Raw genomic sequence first — 19605 nt, 5'->3', positions numbered from 1 at the left:
GATAAAAGAAAGACAACAAAAAGAAAAATAACATGAAAAATCGATTACACGGTTGTGGGTGCTCAGGGGCTCCATTACTTTAATAACTTGCAATTGTGAGTGATGAGTCCGTGTGGGGGTTCCTGGTCTTTTATTGGTCAGGTCAGGTCTTACTCCACCCCTCTCGACCAATAGAATGTGAGTGATTTGCATGCGGTCCCAAAACTGAGGATAAAGACACGCTTGTAGCGGCAACTGATTTAAACTTTGAGAGAAGCTCTGGACATCGACATCTAAAAGTAACGCTTCTATACCTCCAAGTGAAATACAAACCTGCTGCTATACTGTGAATAACTGGACCACAACTGTTTCCACTTTAGATTTAATCCTCAAATTACAGCCGTAATAATTGACCTAAAGTAACATGGGAAAAGTGAGCAATTTTGGTTTTATAATTTGGATATGTTTTGCGTCCATTTCTGCTGGTTTGGCGACTACGATTGTGCCGACAACTGATTCGACCACTAGTAAGTATAAACACATTTATTTGATCAAATTGGAGTATTTTAAAAAGTTTTAAAAGTTTACTTTTCAGGTGCTTGCACGTGAATATTTTGCTCAGGCAGTCGTAAAAATATTATTTTAGATAAATAACTTATTAGACTTGTCTTAGTGTACCGCGACAGATCAAGAGTTAACTGCATGCGTCAACAGGTAAATAACAGGAGGCTAGAACTTTATCATGCATGAGTGAATAGAGACATAGGAGTCGATTATAACGCATTGTTGTCAGTTTTTCTTTTTCTTTAGTTATTTCAGTCTTAAAAGACATGGTTAAAATAGCTTCTTGTGTGTTTCTATCAGTTTATTATTCAAATCACACTTAAAAATTATTTAAGTTTATTTATTAAATCTTAAAAGACAATGTTGCATGGTAAAAAAATGGATTCTGTAAAATCATGCATGCATTTGTAGTATTCAAGTTTTATTTTTTATGCTTCTGCAATGTTGCATGTTGAAACATTTTCAGATTCTATAAAACTTAAAATTCCTTGTATAATTGTTTTATTTATCCTCTATTATTATAAATGCCATATTAGCGCATGAGTAAATAGATACATGGGAGTAAAACTTCTATAATGCTTTTATATCAGTTTATTATTTTTATTTTATTTTGTTATTTTAGCCTTAAAAGGCTTGGTAAAAAATGAGATTCTGTAAAAACACAACTCTTTGAGTGTTTCTATCATTTAATTATTACATTTACTCTAATAAACTTTTTATTTAAGTTGTATTTATTTATTTAGCTATTTATTTATCTTCTTTAATGTTAAAAGATAATGTTGCATGGTTATATATATATATATATATACACACACTGTACTGTACAAAAGTTTCTGCGGGGGCAATGACATCTGTTGCAGGGCTCCCTGTTCTTTCTATTTGCAAAGTAATATTTGGGAGTCTAACATTTATATTTCCTATTGACACTAAAGCTGAAGATATAAATAACCATCTAAAGACAAATGCTTTTGTGAAACCTCTTATCTGCCAAAGACTTTTGCACAGTACTGTGTGTATTTAGATTCCGTATTTTTTTAAAATAATTTTCATTTGATCATTTATTCATATGGCACTTATAAACTTTATGCATACATTTATTCAAGTTTTATTAATTTGGTTATGTATTGTTTATGTGGGTTTTTTTTAGTCTTTTGCATGTTGAAACATTTTCAGATTCTGTAAAACTTCCAATTTCTTGTATAATATTTGTATTTATATTTTATTTTTATAAATGTCATATAAACTGTTAGAAGTGTCTTTTATGGTCAGTTTGTTTTGTTTTAATAGTGATTTATGCTGTACATCAATGTTTAAATGTCAGATTATGTCATACAACTCTTTGTAAGCGTACAATCTGTAAACATAAACTATAAAATGTATATATCAAAAACTAGGCACATTTCTTGACTTTTACTGGTATGGCAAAGTAGTGCAGGTCAGACCGTTAATAAGGCTTAAATTGAGTTTTGTTGGCATTTATCCTTTTTATTTTTTACATACAAGCACTGGGAAAGGATCCAAGCTTTTTGGAACTAATTCCTTCAATTCAAAATAAGCGAAAAGCATGAACACATGAAAGATAAGCTTCTTTAAAACTTTAATAATTAAAATATTTATAAGCAGCTTACAAGTAAAATAATTGAATGTAAGCAGTATTTAGTCTATGGGAAGTGTTGTAAATTGGTATTGTTGGCTGGTAAGCTCATTGTTTATGTGTTATTGGACAGGTAATATCATGGACAATGCAACAGAATGGATGATGGACTTCACTGACATTGAATCCAAGTTCTCCTTTAGAACCATAGATGAACCGGAGGACGATCTGTGTTATATAATTCCTGGTCAACCACAAACTATCAAAGAATGCAACTTTAATACAGAGACTAAGACTTTCATAGTTATTCATGGATGGACAGTAAGTGCATATACCTCATGTGTTATTCTAAAACATCAACTCACCCTGGTCTTTTGAAGTAAATTAATGTTTAAAAGGATAATTAACCCAAAAATGAAAATTCGTTTACCCACTCTATGTTGATTCTACAGTATTTTCTAGTTTTAATATTCATAATCTCACAATCGTTTTTGCATGGCAGTCATTAAAGAGTGTATGTATAGCAGGTCAAACCATGATGCAAGTGCTTTCATCTCAGGTCACTGGTATGTTTGAGAGCTGGGTTCCTAAGCTGGTAACAGCCCTGTATGGACAAGAGCCAGCAGCCAATGTCATTGTGGTGGATTGGCTGTCCCGTGCACAACAACACTACCCTACGTCAGCTTCCTACACCAAGCTAGTGGGCAGAGATGTGGCCAAGTTTGTCAACTGGTTACAGGTATGTTAAGCATGCTCTGAGCTGGTTAGTGTTACGTCAGAGTGGCAATTGTTGAAATTGTAGAGCACCTGTTGAAGATAAATAATTGATATTGTAGTTACACTTTTTTGAACATGCTTGACTGCATGAATATATGATTTTATGGCTGATTTCTTGAAAATACTATCTCCTTGCAAAACACTGAAAATTCTTGTGTTTTTGATTTTTTCCTCTAGGCCAAGCTTAACTATCCTTGGGAAAAGTTGCATTTGCTGGGCTACAGCCTTGGCGCTCATGTCGCAGGAATTGCTGGTCTTCTTACCAAAAATAAGGTTAACAGAATCACAGGTAAATAGCAGTTGGGTCTTTGGAGCCAATCACACTTAACATGTTTTTACATCTATGTGCACTTTTTTGATTGTTTTTGTACAGTATGTAAACATGCACTAAATGGATGTCTTTGACCGTTACAGCAAGTTTTCTGCAACTTGCGCCATATTATGTTAAAAAGAACTTCAACTTTTAAAAATGCATCTCGAGACACTAGTGTTCTCTTCTATTTGTTACTCGACAGTAAATCATTTTCGTCCATTTTCATAATTTTTCAATGCTTTGCTGCGCAAACACGGACGTCTAGCCATTTTTTGTTTGTTTTTTCAGCGTCTTTCCAATCAAATCTTTAGACATGCAATGACCACATTGACAAACTAAATTGTAATGTCTTGGTTGTCCCATCAGGGTTGGATCCTGCTGGTCCTAGCTTCGAGTATGCCGATGCCCAGAGCACTCTTTCCTCTGACGATGCCCTTTTTGTGGATGTTCTTCACACCAACACTCGGGGCTCACCGGATCGCAGCATTGGGATTCAAAGGCCAGTTGGCCATGTGGACATATACCCCAATGGTGGGACCTTCCAGCCTGGATGTGACCTTCAGAACACTATGATGATGGTGGCCACTACTGGTTTAAGAAGTGAGATACCATTGTTGCCCTCAAAGATGTTTTTACATTTCAAAATCACTTAAACCCCTGTTCTAAAAAACTGTTAAAATCTGCCTAAGCTGGTCTAACTGGTCTCCCAGCCTGGCTAAGCTGTTTTAGCTGGTCAGCCAGCTGGTCTTCCAGCCTAACCAGCTGAAAAGTGCCCAAACCCCTCTAAAACCATGACTACAGACTAGCTTGGCCAGGCTAGGAGACCAGCTAACCACCTTAGAAGGGAACCCTGGCAATACAATGCTGACTACTGAATACTGTATACTAAATATTGGAATATTACCTTTAAACTTTTTTCCTGGCTCTCCGCAGACATGGATCAGATTGTGAAGTGCTCCCATGAGCGTTCCGTCCACCTGTTCATTGACTCGCTGGTAAACATGGAACAGCAAAGCTTGGCTTACCGCTGCAGCTCCAAAGACAGCTTCAACAAGGGCATGTGCCTCAGCTGTCGCAAGAATCGTTGCAACAAGGTGGGCTACAGCATCAACAAAATTCGCTCCCGCAGGAGCAGCAAGATGTATCTGAAAACCAGAGACATGATGCCCTTTAAAGGTGAGGAGCACCAAGGTTTACTTTGGGTTGAACTGTGGTATTCAAATAAGCAAACAGTCAGATTTTAGTCTATGTACCATATTGGTCTACTTGAAGCATAGTACAGCATGATAATTTCTGTCAAAGTGTTGCCCGGGGATGGATAGTGGAAAAATTATTTTGACGATTTGTTTTGAAACTTAACACCATTGCACATGATTGCTAATTCAAAGCAAATCAAAATGTAATTGCCCTTACTTAATTGAATTTGTGAATTTCTTTTTACAAGCAATTTAATTTTGTTTATTTAGATTAATTCATTTTCATTGAGCCAACATAATTTAGTTAAATTAGGTCAAATAAATGTACTATAGTAGTTTTAACTCAACTTTATTAGGTTAGTCAAACTCAATTTAATAACATTTAATGTAATACATTTTCTTATGATTGTCCAACTTAATTTATTTCATTAATATTAATATTTGCCAGGTGAGCAAGTGTAAGGACAGTGAAATTGTTGCACTGACAATTTGATAGCAACTAAATCATAAGCGCCAATCTTCACCACAATGGTAACCCCCAAAACTTCAGCCTAACAGACTCTTTTCAAATTGTACCAAAATAACAGAACATTACACATGAAACATTCTCCACCTATTCTCATTTTGCTCAAAAAGGGATGAAATAACACTTAATTTCAACATTTATTCACTCCATCCAGTCCCATGCAAAGCATGCTGGAAAATGGAAATCACCTTCCCAGTTTAATCAATGCTGAAAAAAAAGTATTCATGTAGTCCCATTTCCCAAGTATTAAGGATTAAATACATTTTAATTTGACAAATTTAATGGGATAATCACAATAAAATCTAATTGTGACAAAATGTTCTAGAATTGTGTTGCTGTAGTCTTTAATTAAGTAAACTAAACAACATGCAAAAATCCCTTTTTTTTTTTTTGGAGGGTACACTACATTACTGGAGTTTAGAATTTCGTCATTGATGGTTATTGCCAAATGAACAATCATACTCAGTATTAAACTGCTCTTGAAGAGATATGGCTCTCAGGATGATAATAGCTTTCTTCATCTAAAATTACACCAAGAATGTGCCTTAACAGATGTCTGGAGAGCTGTAACCAAGTCAGGATTACTGAGAGCTGGTTAAGTGTTACATTGTCCAAAATACTTTCTAAATATAACCATCTTCCCACAGTTTTCCATTACCAAGTGAAGGTCCACTTCTTCAGCAAGACAAAATTGAGCTACACTGACCAGCCAATGAAGATCTCATTATATGGAATCCACGGCGAGAAGGAGAACATCCCCTATGTTATGTAAGTTTTAGCATTATTTGATGGTATGTCAAGACTTTGGGTTCTGAATGAACTAGCAATGCTTCTGAATTTAGCCTAAAAGCAGTTTTGTGGTGTTATACCAGGACAGATTAATAGAGGCTTTCATGGTGCCCTTACAAAGCCAAAACATTTAAAGCCAAAACATTTAAAGCTAAAAGTTTTAAAGGTTTTTTATGTTAATTATAAAATATTCTCACACAGTTTTCTCCGAATCTGAGCATAATTGAGCCATATCAATTAAAGAGATATGATTTCTAACTCAATTTTGAGTAAATGTGTTGTTTCTCCATTTGCACAGTATGGTTTTATGACCTTATTTACAAAAACAGGCCATGCTTTAAGTATGAACAACGAAACAGAAAAACAATATACAAACTTTAGCAGCACGTTGCCTGAGATTGGACTCTGCCATGTGCTAAACTTGCTGTTTGGTTCTGTCCAGATTGTAATAATGGATTTTGCTTGATTCTACAGGCCTGCTTTGAACACAAACTCAACAGTATCCTTCCTGTTGACCACAGATGTGGACATTGGAGAACTTCTGATGGTTAAGATTCTTTGGGAGAAAGATTCACTCATCAGCTGGCCCTGGTGGAACCCTGATACCTTCCACATCCGCAAACTACGTGTCAAGTCAGGAGAGACGCAATCAAAGTGAGCATAACAAATTTAAGGTTAAACTTGAATCGAATTTTATCCAGAAATTGTAATTACCATTGATGCAAAATGTATCACTCATCACGCAACCTACCGAGAGTGAACCACATTATAGCGACCACGAGGAGGTTACCTTATGTGACTCTACCCTCTCTAGCAACCAGGCCAATTTGGTTTCATAGGAGACCTGGGATTTGAACTTGCAAACTCCAGGTGTGGTATTCAGCTTCTTTACCACTGAGCTACCCAGGCTATTGGATGAGCTGATGTTATGTCGAGCTCAGTCGATCCACTCAAACATATGAACCGCGGTTCTGTTTGTTGGCATTAGTGGTGCAAAAATTACACTCTTCACCTTCAGTGTTGAAGCTACGCTTATTTGCAAATTATCCTTAAGTCTAAATTCAAACCTAAGATCTTTTTTGATACAGAGTCATCTTCAGCGCCAAGGACGGTGAATTTTCCTACCTTGCACGTGGAGGTGAGGCCACAGTCTTCGTGAAAGACAAAGAAGCCCAGTCAAGCCGCAAGAACCAGAGGTAACATGCACTGCTCTCCTCATCTATTTACATAGCTCCTTAAAACTGACCTTCCGTTTGAGCTACTATGTGCTTGTTTTATTTGTTGTAGTGGATTTAGTTTGAATAAACCCTCTGCACTTTACTCCGACAGATTGCACAAGCTGAAGATGCACGGAAGTTCGTTCAAACAAAACACCGCATAGAGACGCACTTCCAAATCCACCTCTGCTGGAAACCTCTATACAATCAGCTGGGAACTGGAATGGTAGAGACTGTATGTTCTGACTTATTGAAGACAACCTTCCCCTGACCAAAATCCTGAAACACATCCTGCAAGAAACAACTATCTTGAACATATACTGCTGTGCAGTTTTAAAACATAAAGTCACTTTGGACATTGCAGAGTTTTTCATTCAAGTTTTAATGACATATCACAGGTCATTTGCTTCAAGACAATTGCTGGCTAGACAATCTTTACTGAAGTAGTTGAATATATGAAATGTAAATCTCATGTGTCTATGCAATACACATATGCAAGAATGCTGCAACACAAGTGTTTGTTCCAGTCTGTCTGCTTTAGTTAAACAAAAGTGAAATGTGTTAAAATACAGCAGGTGTGCAGAAAGGACTTACCTGCACTTAACCTACAGGGTTTTGCTAGTTTTCCACCAAAGAGAAAATCATTACGTTTATATGCACAGTTCTAATTGAACTACAGAAGGTTTTTCCAAGTATGCATGACACAATGCGTAATTGAATATTTGACCATTGCGCATCATTTCTGTCTTCCGAATTATGTGCACAAGGCCAAGGCTAATTGTGGTACTAATTTTGGTCTATTTACATATATACACATGCTGTTATTGTATGTTACATACTGTGTATATACAATTAACTAGGTCTGTTAGTCTGACTTAGCAAAAATTGGACTGGTATGATTTCAGTCACACTAAAGTTTTTAGTTTAAACCGTTTTAGTCTGACTGAAATTAAAATTTTAAAGTGCATGTAAACGTACGTAAACGTTCCTGGATAGCACACGTACATTTCCGAGATGTCTGTTTAAGATATTTCCATCTGGAAAGCATCACAATCAAATAAAATCTACAATCTAATAAATATCTTAAAAAGATCAGAATTACAACATTCTAAATCATAAACATCTCAAAGACATCTGCGGAACATCTTATTGGCATCCAAGACATATTTATTGACATACCTCTTATAGACGAATTGCAGGTGAGCAAATAATGTAAAAAAATAGGTCTTCCAGATGTAAACACACATCAAATAGATGTCTGGGTGATGTACGTGTGCTATCAGGGTTAGTTGTAGTAGTTTTCTCATTTTGGAGAACGATACCACTTGAAACAGGTCTAAAGTTTGCTTGGTTTAGCTCGCTGTTAACAGTATTACTCTTGAAATTCCACTTCGGGACTGAACCGGTAGGTTATGTAGCCATTTGTTTTGGTTGCACTGCACAAGTATTTTTCTTAACCAGAGTGATTTGCTAGCTATGCTAATCCTCTTTGCCTCAGTTCCCAAAGCAACCATTCAGATTTGCCTTAGCTACAGACGAAAGTCACACTGGCAAATCTGTTGTCTCAAATTGCCTACAGTTTTCCGATTGAATAGCCTTCACCATGAGGGGTCACCAAAAACGGGACCAAATTCACTTTCTGCTGAATCAATATGCAATGATTACTGTAAATATTTGTGATTGTCATTATATATACACATATATACAGCTTTTCAAATGTGTACCTTCCTTTTGTTTCTTGGGTTATTGTGTCTGGCACAGGTCACTTTAAAGGCTTTGCTCCCTTTGATCATTCAACTTTGTTTGGCTTAACCAGCAAAAGTCATCAAACAATTTTGTCTCTTTTTCCCCACTGTTTTGTCTCTGTACCCCCTTCATAGCAACTTAAAAGTTAGATTTAATTGTTTAATCTGGAAAATAAATAAGAGATGTAGCCCAAAGTTCACACATGGGTCAGACAAGATTTGTAAGTAAAATAAAATACATTGGATCTAAAGAATACAATGGGTTGACTGTCCCACATACTAGCCACAAATACATAAAAACTGTTCATTTGTCATATTTATTGAATGTATATATTTGTATATGAATCACATAATGTATGTATTCCATGTTTCTGAAGTGCTCTTAGCTTATTCTTTTGAGTTATCTAACTTCTCTATTTTATAAGCAAATTAACTTTGTTTTGACTAACTGAATTTAATGGAAGGAGATGATCCGATCAGTATTTGGTCACCTGTTGTGATCATTTATTATATTAATCTATATGCCATGCACTGTGTGACGAAGTCAATTTGAATAAACGTTATGTTACAGTATTTCAAGGCTTTAGATCTTTATTTTAACGGGTTTGTTTACAAAAATCAGTCCACCATGTCACCATCGCTGAACTGCCTCTCTTAAAGCTGATGTTATTTCTGTGCTATTATTGCCAACTAACGGAATTACAAAAGTAAACTTTGTTTTCAACAGCTTTCTGAATACACACCCGTCTGCCATTGGTCAAACAAAGAGATAGTCCACAACTCATGCCATTGGTTGAGTCAATGTTATTGTGTTTGTATAGACAGGCTGCTCAAAACAAACAGAGGAAATGTTATAGCTCCACAGAGACTTATTTACAGTTTTCAAAAAATTTACCTACAATTGGCTTACTTACTGCATTTTAAGCTGGGATTGGAGAAAGTATTTTAACACTGAAAAAGTTACATTCTTTAAGATTCATCAAGTCAGTATGAACTTTTAAAGGATTTTTCATGGTTCAAATCAAGCTAAGCTCAATCGACAGCATTTGTGGCATATTGTTGATTACCACACATTTGTTTTTCGACATCCTTTTTTTATTAAAAAGAAGCCGCAAAAATCAAAGTTACAGTGAGGCACTTACAATGGATGTGAATGGGGCCAATTTCTGGAGGGTTTAAAGACAAAAATGCAGAGCTTATGATTTTATAAAAGCACTTACATTAATTCTTCTGTTAAAACTAGTGTATTATTTTGAGCTGTGAAGTTGATTAAATTGCCATTTGTATGGTTGTTTTAGGGTTAATAGTATTACATCATCATGGCAATGAAGTTGAAAATTTGGATATTGCTCAGAAAATGTTAGTAAGTGATTTTATCACACTAAAATCCTGTTAACATGCATATTTGTATGTCTTGTGGCTGTACTTTTGAAACAGTAAGTATTTTAATGTTTACAGATTGGCCCAATTCACTTCCATTGTTTCCAAGTGTTTCACTGTAATTCTTTTTGCTTTTTTTTAAAGAAAAAATGTGTGGTTATCAACATTATGTCAAAAATGCTGTCGATTTAGCCCAACTTGTATTGAACCCGGAATATTCCTTTTAATTTAAGATTATTCTTGGAAAGCCCACAGACCGAACAAATGCATTTGCACTTAATTTTTCGGGGTTGTCAGCCAAGCATCAATAAGTTTAATGTCTTGTTTAATGTCTATAATTCATGATATTTTGAATTTAATATAACAGAAAGTCTAGTTTAAGATATCTCCATTTAAATAACATTTTATTTGAAAAGAGCTTCATCTATTCAATAGCAAAAAAAGTGGCTCACCCACATTGTTTAATGGACGTCTCACGTTTAGTAGCCTCAAACCAAAACAGAGAGCGTTTTTTAAAGATCTCCTCCCCTTTTCATGGAAGAAGGAGGTCTCAAAATACAACATTTCAATCCCTAGTTAGTCTGCAGGAGACAGTTCCTCTGATTTCTATTAAATTCTGCATACATTCAGTGGTGTTTTGGAAAAAGCCTTCTTCTGGCAATTAATGACCATAAAAACGTTAGATATGGGCAGGGTTGGGAGGGTTACTTTTTAAATGTATTCCACTACAGATGTAATTTGTAACATATTTCATTTGATTACTCAAAGTCAGTAACGTATTTTAAATACTTTGGATTACTTCTTCAGCACTGGTGGATTTTTTCACTTGTTTTAACTATAAAAACTCTGTCAGTACAGTAAGACAAAATACACATGTTAAAAATACATTCTCTGAAAAACCTAAATATCTTATTCAGTGTTGTTTCTAAATCAAGATATATCAAATTTATCTTGTTTTAAGGATTTTTAGAAGTTTTTTTTACAGGAAAACAATACTGTGGCAGGGCGGAGGGCGGGGCCGGGTCGTTATCCTACACACCCGGTCCCGTATTAGGCTAATTATACCTCCGTAGAGGGTTAAAGGTCGACTCCAGGGGATCGTGCGGGAGAGAGAGATCTAACTGTGTTACACTGGTGCCCTCTGCCCCGTAAACGATCTCTTTCTCCCGCACGATCCTCTGCAGTCGACCTTTATACCTCAGAGGCTTGATTAGCCTAATACGGGACCGGGTGTGTAGGATCACGACCCGGCCCCGCCCTCCGCCCTGCCACAAATACAAAAATGATTATCAAGAACAAGATTTTTGCCCTAATATCAAAAAATAAATTATGATCCAATTTGAATTTTCTTGATAAAAGAATATGATCGCGCCTTGTAACATGTGCATGTAAAATGGCTAGAAATAACATTTGATGAAAGGTTTCAGTTTTTGGGGAGAAAAGGGGCTTTAAATCCTCATGGTGGCATAGTGACTCGCCTCAATCCGGGTGGCATAGGATGAATCTCAGTTGCCTCTGTGTCTGAGACGTCAACCTGCGCATTTTAACACATGGCTTGTTGAGCGCGTTACCGTGGAGATGTGGCACGTGTGGATGCCCACGCTATTCTCCGAGGCATCCACGCACAACTCACCATGCACCCCACTGAGAGCGAACCACATTATAGCGACCACATGTGACTCCCTAGCAACCGACACAATTTGGTTGCTTAGGAGACCTGGCTAGAGTCACCCAGCACATCCTGGATTCTAACTCGTAACTCCAGGGGAGGTAGTCAGCATCAATACCCGCTGAGCTACCCAGGCCCCCTCATTATTTTATGTTCTTAACTCCCTTCCATGCTGTATATTAATGTTTTGCTGGAGATGAGTATGTGAAAATGTATGACATAACAGGTTTATGTGATCCCCACCAGGGGCCGGTTGCATAAAACTGTTTTAGACTAGTCGTCTAAAATGTTGGTCTTAATGTTTTCAGTCAGTTGCATAAAAACTAAGATCAGTCTAATTAAAGACCAAAATGTAAGACAGCACACCTCAGGCTAACTTTTGTTTACATTCCATTTTGCCATTGAAAATAACTCAGCTGAGCCAGTGGGGGCTGAAAGGGGCTTGAGTTTAGACTTGGTTGAAGACTTTGACTTCAAAAATGGTAACAAAATGTTGTTTTTAATTATTTGGGTTAAATCACTAAATGTGTTCATTAAAATACATTTTGAAGCATTGTAGTCCTCTAATAAGCAAATATTCTCAGCGAATAAAAAATGTATTGAGCGTCCACTGTCGGACATTTTTTTTAAGCTGTTCAGTGTCTTATTTTTCCCACAATGCAATGCAAATTAGACTGTCTTACTAAAGACAACTGTGAGCTTGTTTTATGCAACAGGCTTTCTATGGCGTCTTTAGCTAGTCAAACTAATTGTTAGATGCAGTCTTAAGTTAATGGCTATGTTTATGCAACCGCCCAGAAACTATTTATTCATTCTAAGTTATATGTCTAATGGGGCTTTTCCACTGCACGTTACGGTTTGACTCAACTCGACTCAGCACGCTTTACTTATCTGAGCTTACTTTTCAACGTGGGTGGGATTATAGGCTGATCATCATATATGCGCCACCTCTACTGCCGTGACATCATCTTAAACATAACACAAACACAACAAGGAGCAATGGAGGATATCGAAGGAACTGTGTTCATGATTCTCGGCATGTGGCTGTTTTTCACAGCAAGACAACAAACTTTGTTTCAAAAGAGGCTGACGGCAGCAAGACAAAATACCGCAAAAACAAACTGCTCAATTACAGACAAGAAAAAACAGGTACATCTCCAGTCAGCTAGCTTTACCTTGAGCCCTGATCTGCCATGGAGATGAACCCCGTTGTATAAGAGATTTAGGGCCGAGACAAAGTGAAGTCTTGCTAACATTCATTAGCATGTTTATCTCCTCAAGGACTTGGTCAGACTTCTCACCTACAAAGCATTTGTCCTTCTTGATAGCAAGAATGCAACTCATGTACCACAGGCTACAGGGGGAGAATCTGTCACTGTTATCCTCAAACTTGTAGGTTGCTTGTGGTAACATCAAAATCTTCCTTTGCCACCGGTGATCTCAAGGTCTCCACAGTCAGAACCCTCATCATGCTGCCACAGACAAAACATGGAAGTTGCATTATAAAATACACAGAAACATTTTAACATTTGAGATCAAGAGCATTATTTAAATTAGTTTACCCCAAAATGTTGTCATCATTTTGTAATTATTGATAATTATTTTATGACACCCAAGGTTTTAGTGCACTTAACGTCATAGCTTAACATCATTCAATACTGTATTTGTCAATTATACCTTAATTATATAGTAATTTTCTATGATACACAAATGACGTACACACTATAGTGTTGGATTGCTTTACATTCACATAAGTTAAATGAGATAACTGGGCCAAAGGCCACAGGCCCCTTTCCCAGAACCCGCCATAAATCACAGGTAAGGAGGATCCTCTGATCCCCAAAAACAGTCTGGACAAAGAGCTATGCCTGTGATCCAGCCATTGCTAAATGTGACTTTACATGTAAAAGGAATGTAGACAGCTGGGCCAGAGCAGAATTAATCTGCCCACGAACACTAAGGAAGAATCTGTAGCCATAGAAAGTGTGAAAAACATGGCCACTTCAGGTGGGGGGGGGAAGTATAGACAGTTTGAGATAGGTTCACCAATCACTGAAAGGCATTTTAAGGGGCTGTTCAGACCAAATGCATTCTTGCATTAAAAAATGCTAGTCATAGCTCAAAGAAACAGAAGTAGAGTTTTTTTTATTTGCCCTGTAACATACAGTATATATATATATGACATATGGGTGCATTCCAATCAGTTGGGATTCCCCTCATACTTCACCTTCCACTGTAGGAGGGTGAAAAGTTTTAATAAAAAGGTCATTCTAAACTCACTTTTTGAGTATTTGTTTATTGAAAATTCTCTTGTAGCGCATCTCCGGGCAGATCAGAGGCAGTCCTCCAGCCCCTGGCGGACGGAACGCCCCGCCACGTTCTCGGGGAACAGAAGGGGTCTCCCCCGCCCCTGGCAGCAGTTCTCTCGCTCCAGGCGGTCGGCAGTGAGCCCCTCCCCGCTCGCGGTCGGCGTTCTTAAACCCCGCCGCGTTTCAGCGGCTGGTAGGGAACTCCTCTGCCCCTGGCAGCGGTCCTGACCGCTCCAGGCATTCGGTTAGGAGCCCTATCTCCCCTCGCAGTCGGCGGCCATCGTCCTCTTTCAGGCGGCTGGGCTCCTCGTCACCCGGCAGATGGCCGCAGCTGCTCCGTTGGGCTGGATGGTAGTGGCGAGAACTCTACTACGGCGTATCCCGGGTTTCTGGCACCAGTGTAAAGGGATCGATGTAAAGGAGGAGGCAAGAACCGGCTTGACGATATAAATAATGGTTTAATGACAAACTTAAAAGACAACATAAACACACACATGATGGACATGTCCGTTAACGATCTCTCTCTCCCGCACGATCCTCTGCAGTCAACCTTTATCCCTCGAGGAGGCTTAATTAGCTTAATTAACCCCTAATACGGGACCGGGTGTGTAGGATCACGACCCGGCCCCGTCCTCCGCCCTGCCACAATGTCTTCTCATCGCAACACCCGTCGAGCACAATGCATGATGGGAAAAACACATGAAATATGATCTGAATGTTCAGACTGAGATGCATTAAGAAACATTTGATTTTAATCGGAATCCAAATCACCTACGAATGAGGTTTGGAGCAGGCTGTTCAGGCTACAAAAACCTAAACGGATTTGAGTCAGACTGGCCAAAAAAATCTGATTTTTTCTGCCTGTGCAAACAAAGCCTAATTGTACTTAACTTGCACTTACTGCACACACACACACACACCACAAAATCCTTCTTTGCCTCTTTCTTCTGCACTAGCGCCTATACTACTCCTGCCACCTTGAGAGCTTGGAAGTACAACGCTGTAGATGTTGTTGAACTTTGACAAATTTCTTGCTATGTTCATCATCTGTAATAATGATAAAAGCGTCTGCTCTCTCTCTTTCCTAGCATTTGCCCCGCGTAGCTGCAGGGTCCGCATCGTGATAGTACACACATATAAATTTGATTTGGCACTAGTTTTTCGCCGGATGCCCTTCCTGATGCAACCCCCAGTGGCTGGGGGACTCTCACTCACACAGATGCAGGTCAATTTAGAGTCTCCAATTCACTTAACCTGCATGTTTTTGGACTTGTGGGGGGAAACAGAGCACCCGGAGGAAACCCACGAAAACACGGGGAGAACATGCAAACTCCACACAGAAAGGCCCAAGTTGAGCCGGGATAGACCGGGTTTAGAAGAACAATGGTGAGTAAATGATGACAAACTTTCATTGTTGAGTGTGCTTTAAGTTAGTAGCACCATTATTTGTTCACTGTATCCTGGTAGCATAACAGTACATTGTGCAATCAACGTCGGAAAGGCTTTAACAGCAAAACAGTCAATCTCAGGTTCACTCAAGACATTTTTCTTTAGTTTAAATCCAGCCATCTCTAAGTTTGCTCCCCTGACTAGGTTCAAGGTAAAGGGATCCTGTCTCCTGGAAATGGATGTGTCAACTGGGCTTAGCTGAAATATCTTCTGGCATGATTTACACAGAGATCGAGAAGAAACCCCAAGCAAAGCTGCTTACTTTTCTCCTAGGGGCTCCCCTGTGTTTCAAGCTTATATAATGCCAACAGAGAATTTCACTGCTGATCACAAACAGCTGGTCTTTTTCACACAGCTCTAACCAATTACATCATCTCAGACTGAAGTCTGGTGCTGTGTGGTAAGAGGGGCTTGACTTGTGGTTGGTCACCAAAATCAGCTTGTCCATCAAAGTCCAAAGACCTGGGGTGCAGTTAACCATTCCATAGATGTTGCTTGATTTGTGAGATTTTGTGAGAGAGCCAGGCTGCGGTGAAAATGTTGGGGAACCCAAAAGGGTTCACTTACATTTGTTCTTTTTTTTTGCACCTGTCGGGGGGAAATTTACAAGAACCATACATTGAAGTTGGATAAACTGGCTCTCATAAAACACATGTGAACTGAGGGTTTATTGAGGTTTATGACCCTCATCTGTGTCTCATTTATGGCTCTCATCATGACATGAGAAATTGGTATTCCTTTTTGAAATTGCTGAGTCATGCAGTCATCAATGTAGTTATGATTTTCAGAGGTTTGAAATAGTTTTAAAGGAAAAAGTTGTACATATCTAAATTCCTATTGTCAACTTAACTTATTTAGATACAATTATTAATAAAAAACTTGTATAATTGTACTGATATATATATATATATATATATATATGTATACATTTTGAATATCTGTACATTTTGAATATCTGTACTGTACTTGTAAATCTAAATATATAGAAATAGTAATAAATCCTGAATACATATAATATACAGTTATAAATCTGAATGTATAATTGTAAATCAGAAAATATATCATTATTAATCCTGAATATATTCTTATTATTCTGAATACACCGATGAGCCAAAACAATATGACCAACGGGCTAATATGCTGTTGGTCCTCCACGTGAAAAACAGTGCCGATACACCGAGACATGGACTCTACAAGACATCTGAAGGTGTCCTGTGGTATCTGACACCAAAACATTAGCAGCAGATCCTTCAAGTCCTGTAAGTTGCAAGGAAGGTTCAACATGTTCCTCAAACCATTCCCGAACAATGTGTGCTGTGGGGCAGTGCGCATTATCCTGCTGAAAGCGGCCACTGCCATCAGGGAATACCATTGCCATGAAGGGGTGTACCTGGTCTTCAACAATGTTTGGGTAGGTGGCATGTGTCAAATTGACATCCAGATGAATGGCTGGACCCCGGGTTTCCCAGCAGAACATTGCCCAGAGCATCACACTCCCTCCACTGTCTTCCCACAGTGCATCCTGGTGCCATTACGTCCCCAGGTAAATGGCGCACACATACATGGCTGTTCACATGATGTAAAAAAAACACGATACTCATTGGACACAGGCAACCTTCTTCCACTGCTCCATGGTCCAGTTCCAATGCTCGTATGCCCATTGCAGGCGCTTTCGACAGTGGACAGGGGTCATCACGGGCACTCTGACTGGTCTGCGGCTATGCAGCACCATACGCATCAGGGTGCGATGCACTGTGTGTTGTGACGCATTCCTCTCGTAACCATCATTAAAGTGTTTCGGGGCAGCTGTGGCTCAGTTGGTAGAGGTAGGTTGGATATTGGTGGTTCGAATCTCGGCCCACATGACTCCACATGCCGAAGTGTCCTTTGGCAAGACACTGAACCCCAAGTTGCTCCCAATGGCAGGCAAGTGCCAATGGTGTATGAATGGGTGAATGTGTCACAGTGTAAAGCTTTGAATACCGTTAAGGTTAAAAAGGCGCTATATAAGTGCAGACCATTTACCATTTACTATTCTTTGACTTGTGCCACACTAGACCTTCAGTCGGTTCGGACTAGATAGGATAACCTTCATTGCCCTCAAGCATCGATGAGCCTTGGGCGCCCTGTCGCAGGTTTGTGGTTTGATCCTCCTCAGACCACTGTCTGTAGGTACTCAACACTGCTGACCAGGAGCACCCCACAAGCCTTGTCGTTTCAGAGATGCTCTGAACCTGTCGCCTGGCTATGACATTTTGGCCCTCAGGTCTTTACTCCTGCCCATTTCTCCAGCGTTCAACGCGCTGACTACGAGAACTGATTGTTTGCTTACCATCTACCCAGACCTTGACATGTGGCCTTGTTAGGAGATGATCAACTTTATTCGATTCACCTATGAGTGGCTCATCAGTGTATATAGTTATCAATCTTGAATATGTAGTTATAAATCTTAATGTATAATTGTAAATCTGAATATTTAGTTATTAACCCTGAATAGGTTGTAATAATTCTGAATATATATTTGTACATTTGAGAATATATATTGAATAAATATGAACATTCATCCAAGATCTGTGATTTGTGATCCTAACTCTTGCTGAAGTCAACACCTTTCATAGCACTATATCTGGCTCTTTTTCCACTGGACTCACATAGAGGTTGTTTAGATGTTAAGCTGTTGACGGCAGTCTGATTGACAACATGACACAATTAGTTCAGCGTTCAGAGACAAGACAGCTGTTATGATGTTATATTACGACTAGGGATGAAACCCGTGTTAACATTTTTATGTTGCCAAAGACTGAGACAAACCAACAACAATAGTCAGATTGCAACCAGGGTATTGTTTTAGAATTAAGCAGAAGTAAACAGAACCTCGTGGTGCCCGAGAACTCTGGGAGTATTTTTAGAATGACACTACCGTTTGGTTTATCATGCCAAACTAATACTGTAAACAATACAATTGAAAGATTAAACAGTGCTCGGTCCAGGATGTGAATTATAGAATTGTGGAAACAGGGCACATTAAAGGTATGTTCCAGGTTCATTACAAGTTAAGCTTCATTGACAACATCTGTGGCATAATATAAAATACCAAAGAATAAAAACTTGTCCCACATTTATTACAATAAAACATTTTGATGGTTAAAAACTAACCTGGGTTGCGTTTCCCAAAAGCATTGCAAGCTTGAGTTGATCGTATAGAGGTGGCACCAATGCTTCCTATGATCTACTTAGGCTTACAGCCCAGGTCTCATATAATTACGTTATTTTCCAACGTTTTTGCAAAATGGTTTTTACATGGCTTATTGTACGTATAGTGGTAGTTTCATGTTGCAAGTTGTGAGCAATTATCAGTTCATAAGCACATACTTTTCGTCCTGTTCCTCACACAATGCTATCTTATGACGTCAAAACACTTTTACTATAGCGCTTGACTTGACAGGCGATATATTTACATTTTTGTATTATATAGCAAACTAACTAACTACATTTACAAGCTTGTTTGAACGTGATCAAATTGTGCAGTTTCTAACTGATAGAACATTGCTTTTGCAATGCAAAGAACTGGAGTCCTGAAGAGCATGAAGGTCGACACATGAGACAAAAGTATCATATAAACACCACAAAACGACATGGTTGCTTCAGCAAATGCATTTGTCATCTCACATTTGCTTTTTATAACACTATCAGTTAGGTTTAGGTTGAAGGTTTAGGATAGGGAGGTCAGTTTTCTTGATTTAAAACTCGACTGAGAATTAACCATAAAAACATCATCTGTTTGGGAGAACATTTAATTCACTTTTAGTGCCAAAAATGTGACATTTCACTTTGTAACTACTGCGGTATGTGTTATGAACTACATAATGTAATATTGCAAAAACATTCGCCACCGTCACATCATTTTCATTAGATCAGGCTGTAAAAAAAATGTATTGTGAAGCTTGTATTTTTGTTAAAACACTTATGTAAATTGTTTCTTTAAAATGTGTTATTCCAGCAGTTAAGTTGTCTAAATAGTAATTTTGCCAGATAAACTTCTAGTTTTTCTTCACACAATTTCCATGTTCGGATATGCACATATCATGACAAGAATAG

At 38.3% G+C, this 19605-nt stretch overlaps 1 protein-coding gene across 1 annotated transcript; it reads left to right on the top strand.

Annotated features, from left to right (window-relative positions):
* The first annotated feature begins 243 nt into the window (after nt 1-243).
* Nucleotides 244-9265, top strand: LOC127641200 (lipoprotein lipase-like). Its single transcript, XM_052124019.1, has 10 exons — nt 244-506; nt 2271-2458; nt 2697-2876; nt 3092-3203; nt 3594-3827; nt 4161-4403; nt 5597-5717; nt 6213-6392; nt 6827-6934; nt 7068-9265. Exons 1-10 carry the CDS (start codon nt 404-406, stop codon nt 7117-7119), a joined length of 1521 nt encoding a protein of 506 aa, XP_051979979.1. The 5' UTR covers nt 244-403; the 3' UTR covers nt 7120-9265.
* Nucleotides 9266-19605: the final 10340 nt, after the last annotated feature.

This window comes from Xyrauchen texanus, chromosome 50 (assembly GCF_025860055.1).
Source record: "Xyrauchen texanus isolate HMW12.3.18 chromosome 50, RBS_HiC_50CHRs, whole genome shotgun sequence".
Lineage (NCBI taxonomy): Eukaryota > Metazoa > Chordata > Actinopteri > Cypriniformes > Catostomidae > Xyrauchen > Xyrauchen texanus.
This window is presented reverse-complemented; position numbering and strand designations above follow the sequence as displayed.

Bases quoted from the DNA above. Each gene is read 5' to 3' on its own strand.
- LOC127641200 (XM_052124019.1), top strand. From the start codon at position 404: ATGGGAAAAGTGAGCAATTTTGGTTTTATAATTTGGATATGTTTTGCG. The intron at 2,459-2,696 runs GTAAGTGCATAT...CTTTCATCTCAG, and splicing joins TAGTTATTCATGGATGGACA to GTCACTGGTATGTTTGAGAG. The intron at 6,935-7,067 runs GTAACATGCACT...TTACTCCGACAG, and splicing joins TCAAGCCGCAAGAACCAGAG to ATTGCACAAGCTGAAGATGC.